The sequence below is a fragment of the Scardinius erythrophthalmus genome (genome assembly GCF_964197995.2).
Source record: "Scardinius erythrophthalmus genome assembly, chromosome: 10".
NCBI classification, from domain to species: Eukaryota; Metazoa; Chordata; class Actinopteri; order Cypriniformes; family Leuciscidae; genus Scardinius; species Scardinius erythrophthalmus.
Window position 1 is genome coordinate 28,916,266 of NC_138230.1, and position 14,272 is coordinate 28,930,537.

Consider the following 14,272-nt stretch of genomic DNA (forward strand, 5'->3'; position numbering starts at 1 on the left):
GGCTTTGTGAAGATGAAATTTATACATAACCATTACAGTAGGAGTCATTAGAAAGAATTGACAATCACTGGTGTTGCAAGGTTGACTGGGCCCCTTGTTGTTCATTATTAGCCTGTCCTGGCCCCATGTAGCCTATAGTCCCCCGTCTCGATCCATGAATTTTGAGTTAAAAAATAATAACTGTGCGAAAGTTAATGGCTCCTTAATTTTTTTTTTTTTTTTTTTTACGTATTACGAGAGAGAGAGAGAGAGAGAGAGAGAGAGAGAGAGAGAGAGAGAGAGAGAGAGAGAGAGAGAGAGAGAGAGAGAGAGAGTTGTTCAGAGGGGGAAGGGCTGGTTTGTGGTGGTAAATACCCGGCTGTAACAACACACAAGCGATCGGAAAGGCCAAAATTCCGCAAGTAGATTTCAGTCAGAGCAGCAGAAGATCATGCTATTGATTAAGCCTGATGTTTAGTTTTATTTACAGTATTTGGTTAGGTCAGATTTCTGTTAGCGACATCATGGAGTAACGTTAGATCAGTGTGTGGCTATATTTGTCTGGATTAGGGCTATTTGACACCTTTAAACTCTTGGAATTAGCGCTTTCACGTTGGATCATCGATAGATTAGTGTTGATCTCGTCTCAGGCTTTTAAGGTCACTTTGTGTGTGTTTTAAAGGAGCTCGTGTGCTAAACAAAAGCGCTAGCACAACCGGCTAGTCAACACTGGTGCATTTAGTCAGTTTATATCGAAATATTATCAATAATGGACATCGGAAAGGATTTAGCTGCTTTACTAATTAAATAAATGTGCATTTCACCCCAGAGGTTCATTAAATGAATCAATGGGTTTTATAGTAGTAGGTTAGATTAGAGGTGTAGGTTGACATTAGCATTACCCTGTTAGCATTAGCGACTCCTTTGTTGGGAAGACTGATTGTGATTTTACTCACTTTGCTTTTTGTTGAGGGAAATTATCGCTTTTATTCAAACGTATTAATGATTTTATTATTTATACATTATTATCGTTTATCTAAGACGTTCGTTTTTCTGTAACATAAGTGTTATATCAAGATAGAAGTAGGAAACGAAAAGAAATGTTGAACAGCTAGTGTTTCTGGTAATACTCCTCTATAGAACACACATTGTGTATACATAGCGATACTAAAACTACAGAGTAGCACATTTTATCATTTAAAGCTATTATGGCCTACATTTTGAACTTAAACAAGATCTGTTTGCTATGGACACATCTACTCTTCATTTTCATGGGTAAGGCACTTCTCTACCGTTTATTGATTTATAATATAATAACGTTATATACATGTTTATTATATTTCTCTACTTGCAAATCTCCCTGCATGTGTTTTTCTCGCTATTGTTTGGTTATGTTAAAATAGCATTAATGTACTAGTAATATGCAGTAAGCTATTTCTTTCATGCTCGGTTATAAACTAGTTGTGTGGTGTTGCAGTGGTGCTACTATGGGAAAAGTGTGCTGCTTTTCATTCACATACATTGAGGTTTCTCTAATGGTTAAATTGGGTTTGATTTAATTACTGCCATAGAAACTCTGACACGCTTTAAACGTAACGTTAGAGTGAATGTGATGACATGGCTTGTGTTTGAGATCAGATCCGGGTGAATGAAGGGAACAAAGACTTCTATTGTTTACAGCATGTCTGTCCATCTCTGTGATTGAATCCCATCATCTTGACTTAAAACAAAACAAATGAATCCTTTTGCCCTTCATTCTCTCGTTTTATTTCCCATCCACCTCTCTTTATTTCCCCTGATGAGGGATTTTCAAACATTTACATCTCATGGTTTGGGAATTTTTTTTAAATTTTCTTTCTTTTCCTCTTTCACTTTTGATTATGTTCGGAGGATTCCTGCTGTCTAACTTTCTATGTAAAATAGATCAGGGGTGTTTTTTAATGTGCAACATTACATGGAAATGGTACAGCTAGTTGAATGTAACTGAATGGCAGCTATAAATGCACATTTACTGGAAAACAATAACATACTGTGAATTTGCACATACGTTTCAACAAATCTCAACAAATTTTTGAAATTGACACAACTGAGCCCTGGCCATCCTTAATCTTGCAGTAATACTTTACAATAAGGTCTAATTTGTTAACATTAGTTAATGCATTTTTTAACTAACATTAACAATGAGCAATATATTTTTACAGCATTTATTAACCATTGTTAATTATAGTTTATAAAGTTCTTATTCGTGTTAGTTCTCAGTGAATTAACTAATGTTAACAGATGCAACATTTGATGGTAAAAAAAAATATATTATACATGTTGAGATTAACTAAATATAATAAATGCTGTAGAAGTATTGTTCATTAGTTCATGTTAACTAATGTTGACAAATGAAACCTTATTGTAAAGTGTTACCCTTCTTACAGTTGGCGTTACACTATTTTATTATTTAGGCTAATAGATAAATCCGTGTAAAGTTTAATTGTTAACCACACTCTAGTTATTCATAATTGCTTGTAAAGTATCATAAAGACTGGTCCATCTGTTCCAGTTGTCAAATTTGTCGCTGGGGATCTTACAACTGACCTATTGATATTGTATCCATCAGTTGTTGTACATTTGTTGTATAGCAGCGGCCTGGTTTGCATGCCTGTGTTTGAATGTGGACTGTTTCTCCTTTGCTTTACATCCCATCATGCCCTCAGCTGCTGTAAGCCAACAGACATAAGTGTGGGAAACCCCAACAGATGATGTTTTGCAAGCTCAAACAAAAGGGCTCTTCGGGGCTTACCTTGTTTTTTGTGTGTGTGTGTGTGTGTGTGTGTGTGTGTGTGTGTGTGTGTGTGTGTGTGTGTGTGTGTGTGTGTGTGTGTGTTTATGCATACAGAAAAGTATATACTAAATAATATGTCTACAGTATATTGCAGAAGAGTAGGATGCTTTTGTACATAGCCAGAGATTTAATTGCTAAACCCCTAAGTTATCTAAAAGTCATCTTGCGTGGCTTTTAGATCGTACTAGTTGCATCTGATCAGTTTGTATTGGTGTTGGATTTTGGCTGAAGTTGTAGGTACTACAACGTGCCAAAATACTGAGTAATCACTCATTTAAGTCTATGTATTAGATAGCAATGTTTTTTGTAAAGCATTTCAAAATGTGAACAAGCAAGTGATTCACTCTGGGATGAAAAACCTAGCTAAGTTTTGGTAAGCATTGGCCAACAACGATTTCAATTTTACTCCACTGAATGAAGAATGGAGGGAGTTTCCCTAAAAATGGCACTATAATGATATTGTGAGAGAAACATACTGACAGGAAAATTCTTATATGGATTAGATACAGCAGTAACACCCAGTCTGCCAATTTTGAAGAGGTCTAAATTGTGATTTACTTTTCCTCTGCTTCCTTTCCATTCTGATTTTGAAGTAAAGCATTGTGTCTTGTCTTCAGAATTACTGTGGGTGTTTGAGCCAAATTTCTCTTTGTTGCTTGAAATGTGGGTAGCATTCTGGGTCAGTCTGTTGCTCACAAATGCGCTGTTTTAAAATTGGTTTGATTCCACATTGTTCCTAGTGGATCAAATTTAGACTTTGTTTTTTAAAGCTCTGCTGCACACTAGATTGAGTTTGAAGGATCATGTCTTTTTGCACCCTTTAGGTTTTCATCTACACATACTAATTTTTGCAGCATCATATGGTATATCTTATCTATAAATGAATATCTGTTGTTGTTTTTTTGTCTTTTTTTACAGAAAATGCAGTTTCTTCGGAGCACAGCGAGAATGTATATGTATCAGGGATGTCGAACGGTAAAGTCTTGAGTTCTGTTTTGGTTTACATACCAAGGTTATAGATCTTGTTCATCTTCAGAGCAAAATAGACGCTTAATGAGGTTAAACTGTGGGTGACTGATTTCCAAAACATTTTTTCAGAGTCCTCAATCATAGCTTATAGGGAGCTGTATGTGTCTTTGCAGTTCACTTTTTTTTTAAAGGAATGTAAGGCTCTTGATATTTAGCCCAGATTAGTCTGCTACCCACATGTTACCTCTTGCCTGGCTAACTTTTAACTGCTACTCTTTCATCCACCCCGTTTAATTAGTATGCCAGCTTTATTTCTAGCATTTTTTTGAGAGTGAATTCTGGAACCCACATTTTTTAGGTTATATTTCACATGTATTTAACAATTTACTGTTATGGTGTCCATAATTCAGTGAGCTAAATGTAGAATGCCGAAATGTTAACAAATATTTAATTCCCTAATAAAAAAGGACAAAATGGTTTAAGCTAACTAAAAATTAACTTTTAGACTAAATATTTGTGGTATATTTTTATCCTTTTTTTCTTGAAATCAATTTGGAATCAATTATGAAATGATCTGCTTGCTTTACATGAAGAGAGCTTTTTGTGTGGAGCATATGCAATGTAGTATGTCCAAAGAAGAAGACTAATTTACAAGGTTTATTATTGGTTAAGATGCAGTGAAGTAATCAAGACGGCTCACTTGGTTTTGGACAGTGCTATTGTGTATTAATCACCCTTTATGTGTTGAAATCTGTGTACAGGGTCCTAATCTTTGTTTTTGTGGTCTTCTCCAGCCTGTGGAGATGTAGCAGAGCAGATAAGGGCGTCCAGTGGAGTGATCACCAGCCCTGGTTGGCCCTTCGAATACCCTTCTCGCATCAACTGCAGCTGGAACATCAGGGCCAACCCTGGAGAGATCATCACCATCAGGTAACACCTCACCACAATACTGCGATATTTTGCCATTCCATGATCAAAAGCAGGCCAAGAATAAAGATGGTGCTCACAGTTTGCCTAAATTACAGGCTTCAGACCATAGGCACTATAAATTCTTCCAGTGGTGGTGGAGTCTGGCACTCTGTACCAATTCAAGCTAACATTTTTTCATAGTAACTGCTCTTGCTGAAGCAATCTGCCTCTTTTTAGATACAGATGAAAAATGGTGGTCAACTGATATATCGCCAAAGCTGATATTTGGCTTAAAAAAAAAAAAAAAATATATATATATATATATATATATATATATGTCGCGTCGCGACTAGGACAACTCGAGGTATTGCACGCCGCACATTATTAGTTTATGCCCAGCAATATTGTTATGTTTAAGGACATTATGAAACTAAGATAATGCCTGTACTACGTTATGATTGTACTGTACAATTAAATACAATCGTTGCTGAATCTGCAGTCTGAACACTTTACCTCATGGCTTACGTTAACTGAATTAATTGAGAATCTCACCTGAAAATCCAATAACATCAGCAATCTTCATCCACGCTGCTGATTTCTGTAAATGGATGTAAAACTAAATGTATCTTGCAGCACAGGGTGAAGTCAGTATGTACATTAATGATGATTTGAGACAAATATAATGTAAATTTAATATAAAACTATGTAAATGGCACTCTGTGCACTGCAGGATTTTGAACGGGGTCCTGGGTCGTAGCTGGGCGTCACAGACAGATGCCGAATGTTACTGCCTGTGTGTGTGTACACTCATAAAACATAATGTGTTAGAATTTTAAAGATTTGACGCGGCGCTGCACTTCTCGTCCGGTGAAACCCCCTTAAGACTTTTTGGTAGCACTTTACTTAAATCTTTTATGTGTAATGCATTATAAAAGTGTTTTCAATGCATTAATTATGCCTTGTAATTCACCTTATAATGCATTGTATGGTCTCATGAATAACAGTAACCACAGGTATAATACACTTTAATACTTATCTAATCATTAAACACAAGTATAATGCATTAAAACACATGACAAACAACCAATTTCAGAATCTGAAACTATTATAATGCATTTTAGCTTTGGTTACAATTATTTCTGAAAAGATATAATGCATTATAACATACATTACAAATACTTGTATAGTTTCTAAAGTGTTACCGACTTTTATTCATCTTCGGAACACAAATGAAGATCTTTTTAATGAAATCTGAGAGCTTTCTATCCCTTTCTTGACAGACTATGCAACTACCGCTTTCAAGCCCCACAAAGTTAGTTGACATCATAAAATTAATTCATGTGACTCCAGTGGTTTAACCCTAATTTTATTAAGCGATGTGAGTGCTTTGTGCAAAAACAACAACAATAATTTACCACTTTATTTACAAAATATTAATTTCCAACCCGTATGACTTTCGTTTATCTTTGGTACACAAAATATATTTTTAACTAAATATGAGAGCTTTCTGTCCCTCCATTGACAGCCTATGCAACTACCACTTTCAAGCCCCAGAAAGGAAGAATTAAAGACATCATAAAAGTAATCTATATGACTCCAGTGATTTATCCTCAATTTTATGAAGTGACGCGAGGGCTTTGTTTGCGCAAAAAAGAACACTGTTTAGAAATGATTCATCTCCAACGCACGTCCACGCAACAACGCGTCAGCTCTCACGTCAACAAAACGCATGAAGATGAACGAAGGTCTTTTACGGGTTTGGGGTGAGGGGTGAGTAATAAATGACAGAATTTTCATTTTTGTGTAAACTAACCCTTTAAGCATAGTAAACGGTATACAAAATATTGTAGCAATTTATGCTATATGCTTATATAATTGCTTGTATATTATTAGTAAAAGTACAGCAAACACTATAACACTTTCTCATTTACCACGAGCATGCATTAAATACGCATTTATATAATTTACAAATCTTTGAATATCTAAAACTTTTCAGTGCGCAAACCTGGCTTGCAGACTTGGTTGAATCATGCTGTGTGATCTTCTGAAGTGTGCATTTGAAACCTGCATACAAACGCTTTACTCTGTGCTTGACAGTCAGTCTGTTTGAATTGAATTGAGCGTCTCGCACGACCTACAAACTTGAAACCCTTGATTTCAAACTATGCTGTGCTTTATCCAGTTTCCCACTAAGTCTAATTTATGTCATTTTTCACTGTACTGTATGTAAAGTGTAAAGAAAAATATTGGTTGACCACTAATTAAAAACATTGGGCATCTGTTTGTTTTTATTCTTGTCATTTTTAAAGCTCTTGTCTCTTGGAATTTTCATTGGGATAAAATTGTATTTTGAGTGCTGGTTCAAAGGAGTGAGTGAGTGTTAATATAAATTATTTATTTTTTCGGTTACTGCCACCTCAAACAAACTCCTTTGAAATAGTTCTTTATTTCTATTTTTATGTTCTGCATCTGCTCTATTCTTGTACAGCCTGTTTGCCTCAACTAGAGCATTTGTTTGTGTCTTTATCTGAGAATGGTGTCCATGGTTACTGGCACAGAAATAGACCCAATTGGTCTTTCTTTCCACAGGATGTGATTTTTGTGGTAAACACAGAAACTCACTAATTTTGCCAATGGAAGCGGTCTTATAGAGATGCGATTGGTCCAGTTTTCAGTAGGGCTGAATGATTTGGGGGAGAAAAAAAAAAGTTTTTTTTTTTTTTTAACAAATGATATATATTAGTAGGGCTGCACACTTTGGGCCAACATTTTGTGCTTGTATATTCATATGACTAATAATAATAAATAATAATTATTATTGCTCAATAGAAATATTTAATAAAATAAGAAATATTACTATTAAAATAAAAATTTAATTTAATTATTAAAAAAATTAGTTATTTAAGAATAAATATAATAATAAAAATATTAATATTTTGCGGAAAACGTATTTACGAAAAACTGCAGGGTTACCTGTTAACATGCAGGCAGCCTATGACTATAAATCATTAGAAAGGTCTAAGGATTTATTTATATTTCTTATAATTTCTTAATTTTTGTCAGGAGGAGTCCATGTCTTTAATATGAAGTATGAGCCATTTATGCATCGAATCTGGGGGGAAAAACTCCTGTACACTAGAGAAAAACATGGATTATTATATAAATTTCTTTGGAGAGAAGTATTATTTTTCCTAAACACGCTTCTGTTTCATTCATCCTGGAAGCCAGGGGGCGCCCTCGAGCAGAAACTCCACATTTGCCTCAGAGAAGTAATATAATGGCATTATCAGGAAATCCCTAATGTGAAGCTAGCACTGTAGCTGAATAAAAAGAAGATAGAAACGCTTTGATTAAACATGAAGACAATAAACACATGACTGCGACATTATATGGTGTATTTGAGTCCTTCAGGCCTTTTCTGGTATACTATTTTCATCATAAAGGATATTTATAATGATTGCTAATTGACATAGACTTTATCACTGTATAGAAATATAAAACTATAAAATAATATATTGTCTGCCTTGTTCTGTGATAAGAAGCCACATCAGATCTCAAAAGGAAATTTCAAACACTCAACTGATGATATGAATTGAGTAAAAACATGTTATTAAATGTTGTCTTTTGTTGGACAACAGGTTCATGAACGCTTTACAAGTTTGGGAAGATGTTTGAGGCATGTTCCTTTTTTTAAATGCATGTTATAAGTGACTCAAACTAAAAAAAAAGTGTATTCAGAGATGGAACAGCATTTATTGCTGATCACAGACACTTGTCTAACACGCTCTGCATATATTTATTTAATACAAAATTGCAGCCTTTGCAATTAATCGCATTAAGCCAAATCGCGATTTTGGTTCGATTTCAATTAATCGTGCAGCCCTTGTATTCAGCAAGACACTGCGTCCCACATATACCTCTTCCTTTATGTCTTTAGTTTGGTAGAGTTTTTCCCAGCATCATGTTTCTTAATTGGTACTATTTAATAATCATACATCTGGAAGTCATGATCTGTTGCAGTTTGAGATATAAGATGCAACAAGATGTAATCCTGTGTCTAATGTCAGTTAACTTATTAAATAAATATATATATTATTGTGCACATACCTGATATTCCTTTACTTAAAATTGGTTGTACTTTTAGTTTTCAGGACTTTGAAATTCAGAGCTCGCATCGATGTGGTTTAGACTGGATCTCTATTGGCACCTACAAGAACCTGGATGGGTACCGGGCCTGTGGCTCGTCTATTCCTGCCCCATACATCTCCTCTCAGGATCATGTGTGGATCAAGTTCCACTCTGATGACAGCATGACTGGAAAGGGCTTTAGGCTCTCTTACATAACAGGTAGACTTGCTATTTATATCCCTTTAGATTCAACTGCATCATAGAGGATACAGTTACGTAGATGTCTTAAACACTGTCTTGGCACTGCCATGCAACACTTGTGAAACAATTTTCACTCTGTCTCTCAAAGGCCACATTTACATTGCAGGTCTTGATGGTCAATTTCGATTTGTTGACTAATATGATTTTTTGACAACCAGCTTATACATTTTTAAAGTGACCCATATCCGATATCTGCATTTTTTTCTTGCATTTGCTCAAACTTAAGTTTTGAACAACTCCTAACCTATCATTTCCACTCGACCAATTTTAAAATGGGATTAGATCTCAGATTTGCATTGAATAAGGGAAATAAGTCCTGTCTAGAGACCAGAATATAATAGACAATTTAAGGTTTTAGCTATTTAGATTTCATGCTGAATATAGATCACAGACTTCCCCTTGGCTGTTGCACAATAAACTTACTCTGCAACAAATCTTCCAAAAATGTATAAATCAAACATTACTGCTAATGCCTATGTCTATCCAAAAGGGTCAAATCTGTTTGTAATTGTTAGGTAAATCGGAAGAAGCCAGTTGCAAGCCTGACCAATTCCACTGTGCTAATGGGAAGTGTATCCCGGAGTCATGGAAGTGTAATACCATGGATGAATGTGGCGATAACTCAGACGAGGAGCTGTGTGTACAGCCAAACCCCTCCGCATTCTTCTCCTTCCAGCCCTGCGCTTTTAACCAATTCCCTTGTCTCTCACGCTACACCCGTGTTTACACCTGTCTGCCAGAGTCCCTCAAATGTGACGGTAGCATTGACTGTCAAGACTTGGGCGATGAGATCGACTGTGACGTGCCCACCTGTGGTGAATGGCTGCACAATTTTTACGGTACTTTCAGCTCACCCAACTATCCTGACTTCTATCCACCTGGTAGTAACTGCACCTGGCTGATCGACACTGGTGACCACCGTAAGGTTATCTTACGCTTTATGGACTTCAAACTGGATGGCACAGGTTATGGCGATTATGTTAAAGTCTACGATGGATTAGAAGAGAACCCCAGGCGTCTGTTGCGTGTGTTGACTGCATTTGACTCTCGAGCCCCTGTAGCGGTGGTGTCATCTTCAGGACAACTTCGGATACACTTTTATGCTGACAAAATCAATGCGGCTCGAGGCTTTAATGTTACGTATCAAGTAGATGGCTTTTGCTTGCCATGGGAAATCCCATGTGGAGGGAACTGGGGTTGCTACACTGAACAACAGCGCTGTGACGGCTACTGGCACTGTCCCAATGGCAGGGACGAGCTCAACTGCAGCAACTGCCAGGAAGATGAGTTCCCATGCTCACGAAACGGTGCCTGCTACCCACGTTCTGACCGGTGCAACTACCAGAACCGTTGCCCAAACGGCTCGGATGAGAAGAACTGCTTTTTCTGCCAGCCTGGAAACTTCCACTGCAAGAACAACCGTTGTGTTTTTGAAAGCTGGGTGTGTGACGCGCAAGATGACTGTGGGGATGGAAGTGATGAAGAAAGCTGCCCAGTAATTGTACCCACACGAGTAATCACTGCCGCTGTTATCGGGAGTCTGATCTGCGGCCTGCTGCTGGTCATTGCTCTGGGCTGCACCTGCAAACTGTACTCACTCAGGATGTTTGAGCGCAGGTAAGTGAAGAAGTTTCTTGGGTAGATAGCCAGACTAAAGCTAAAATAGAAATTGATTGGCAGGGAAAATGATTTAGCGGCTTATTAGTGCATGTTTCTGTGACTGTTCTCTTGTCAATTACCAATTAATGGGTTGGTTGTTCTTCCAGGTCATTTGAGACTCAGCTGTCCAGAGTGGAAGCAGAGTTACTGAGAAGAGAAGCTCCTCCTTCATATGGGCAGCTGATTGCTCAAGGACTGATCCCCCCAGTGGAAGATTTTCCTGTCTGCTCTGGAAATCAGGTAAGAAGACTGCATAATTATGTACTTAAGGCCCGTATACAAAGAACAATAACTAAATTAGCATACACACCAACTTTTGCGCTGCAGTTTTGTCATTTGTCGCTTTTAATACTCTAGCTTGGTGGATTCTGATTGTTTTTTGTTTTTTTTATAGTTTATCAGCAGGAAAAAGAAAGTGATTCCAAATATAATGCTGCCATCCCTTGTGTCATGTGGAATTCCCTTTTCTCATAGGATTAGAACAATTATTAAAGCTTTATGGTTATCATTATAGTTATCGTCCTTGGTGTGAACGGGTCTTTGGATCGAGACAAAAGGACTTCTGGTTGTTTGGACAGAAACTACAAAGTCTAGTCATGTCCAAAAGCAAAGTTTTCCAAAAGCCTTCTCTATAATAGAGTTGGTAAATTCGCACAAAGATGCTATCTGACTGATCTCGAGACGTTCCCAGACAATAGAAAGTATGATGTTTGACCTGCATGTAATGGATGACGTTAGGTAACGTGGCTTGGCGCTTACTTTCTTCCCCAAGGAGCACATGTGCTTATGAGTTGGTAAATTTAGGAGCGCATTAAAAAACTTTTGGGGCACAATGAAAATTTATTTAATATGCATTTTACCTTAATAAAGGGAAACAAGGATGCATTTACAAGCAAAATTGTGTATATTATAGACATGTCACAATAATTGCTAAAGCTTTTATCATGGTATGTGGTATTATCACAGTAATGAATTTTCTTCTAGCAAAAAAAAAAAAAAAAAAACTCAATTGAACATTTAAAATATAATAAAACAAAACAAAACACAAATGTTTCCAACAGATTAAAGTGCAAATTTTTTTTTATAAAGAACATTAGCTCTTTACAATAAGGTCTCTTTAAGTATTAAGCATTTGGTGATGAGATGAACACAATGTTTTTTGAAACCTTTAAACACTGTGTTAAGAAACAAAGTAGCAGCTGCTTTGTTTATGGGGTAACAGCTTTATGGGGTAAAGACCTCTTAAAATGATAACAAAGGTTTGTTTAGAGATTTTATTCACACTCGTGCTCAAATACATTTTACATTTTGCACAAATCTATTTTTAGTCGCAAATGCGAGTGAAATGTTTGCACTGTCGAGCCCTGGGTAACATTCCCTGTTGTTCTTACTTTCAGGCATCTGTTTTAGAAAACCTAAGACTGGCAGTTCGTTCTCAGCTGGGATTCACCTCAATCCGACTTCCCACCACAGGGCGCCATGGCAACATCTGGAGACGCCTGTTCAATTTCACACGTTCACGGCGATCTGGTTCTCTTGCACTGGTGTCTGCAGACACTGAAGAGGGTCCTGCCGGCAATGCCTCTGCACGCGAGCCGGAGAGGCTTGGCTCTCACCGTGGACTCTTGCCCTTGGACTCCGATGACACAGACACTGAAAGTGATCACCATCCCCGCAGGGATGTCCCTGGAGCTGTTGGAGGCCTGATGGCCCCACTACCACAGAAAACTCCCCCTACCACAGCCGTGGAAGCCATCGTCTCGGTGTCTGCCAGCTCTGCCCCACTGGTCAGCCGAGAGAGCAGCATCTCTGAGAGCATCTCAGAAAGTTCTGGAGTAACTGGACCTCTGTGTTCTACTACTACTACTTCTGCAAGGAGCCCCTTCAGCAGTGCTTTAAGCCGGGTCACACGCAGCCTCCGCTGGATTCGTTTTTCTCTTGGTCGCTCAGGTGACGGAGGGTCAAGTGGCATTGGGCAGAATCACAGCCCTCTGCGGCAACTGGAGCAAGGAAGTGCAGGCTGTACTGGTGTCGGTATTAGGGGCGAGGATGAGGATGACGTGGAGCTCCTCATTCCTGTCTCAGACTCCGGCTCCCTGGACAGTGATGAGAGCTCCAGGCCCCTGCTGGAACAAGGCTTTGAGCAGGCTTTTGTGCCCCACCTAGCTCCCGCTGCCGTCTCTCTCCGAGGCCGGCTGGTGGGTAGGGACGGCCCCTGTGAACACTGTGGAATTGTCCATACGGCGCAGATCCCAGACGCTTGTCTGGAGGCGACAGCGAAAACAGAAACTAGTGATGATGAGTCACTGCTGCTCTGTTAAGAATTGCCCATATGACTCTAAAATGCCCCTGCTCACAGCTTGCCATTTCTGTTATCGCCCCCTAGTGGAGCGAAGGTTGAATGTCTTTTAGACAGGTGTCCTCTTATAAAACGAAGAGCTTCAGAAATCAGGTACTTTTAAAGACCAGTCTGTAGAAATCATACAGAGTACGAGAACTCCCCAATCCCACTGTCCCTTCCACTGTGCAATATTAGTATTCGTTGAGATGTTTACCAGGTCAAAGTCTATTTTTCTGAAGAGTCAAATTAAGCTCACGTTGAGTAGAGAGTGAGCCACTCTGCAGTTCTCAGTATGGGAAAGCAGCACAAACAAATGCATCTATCCTGGACAGTGTGGAACAACGAAAGACTGAACACATCCAAGCGCTCTGAGAGTTTTGTTACCTAACCTTTAATTTATTTGTACATTTGATGTCAGACATTTGTTTTATTAAAGGAATGGTTGACCCAAAAAATGAAATGTCTACTCACTCACCCTCATGTTGTTCCAGACATACTATTTGTGGAGTTATTTTGAATGATGTCCTCAAAGCTTTTTCCTATACAGTGAATGGGGACGGGCTGTCAAGCTTTTAAAACGATGATAAAACAGCACTTGCACAAATGGCGTATGAAGGTACATTGTGTTAGATTTGGCATCAAATGTCATTGGTTGAGGACAATTTTCAACGATAATATAGGACATAAGTCATATGGACTTGTTTGAGGGTTCTTTTTTGTTCTTATTGTATGGAAAAGAGCAGCTTGGAGATTCTGCAAAGTTTTTTCCCCTTTTTTTAAGGAGTAACAGATGAGCAAATAACAGATTTTTAATTTTGAGTAAAATTATTATTTTAACTGCTTGCAAAAATTGGGATATCAACCAAAATTTGGTACGGTTGTTCATTTCAGTGTGAGTTTAGTCCCTGCTGCAGTGCTACTATGTGCGTCACATGCGAATATGAGCGAGGGACATTTATTTATAACAGAGTATAATCTGAGAGGGAGCTACTATTTTTAACGGATGTTGCATTGTATAACAGCCACTATTGTTTGTTGTATTTATTTTTTGTTACCGTTAACCTTTTGGTAACCTTACTGTTTTGGTACTGAGAATTGTGTGAGTGTGTATATTTATTATTGGTTTTCATTTCAATAGTGTTTACTTGAAAAGCATGTCCAGCTGTCTTGTGCTTATTTCTTTTTCCATTTCA

At 37.9% G+C, this 14,272-nt stretch overlaps 1 protein-coding gene across 1 annotated transcript; it reads left to right on the forward strand.

Annotated features, from left to right (window-relative positions):
• The first annotated feature begins 331 nt into the window (after positions 1–331).
• Positions 332–13,890, forward strand: lrp12 (low density lipoprotein receptor-related protein 12). The gene is made up of 7 exons (XM_081376772.1): positions 332–1,254; positions 3,731–3,787; positions 4,576–4,711; positions 8,835–9,037; positions 9,595–10,696; positions 10,846–10,978; positions 12,136–13,890. Exons 1-7 carry the CDS (start codon positions 1,188–1,190, stop codon positions 13,057–13,059), a joined length of 2,622 nt encoding a protein of 873 aa, XP_081232898.1. The 5' UTR covers positions 332–1,187; the 3' UTR covers positions 13,060–13,890.
• The last annotated feature ends 382 nt before the right edge of the window (positions 13,891–14,272 follow it).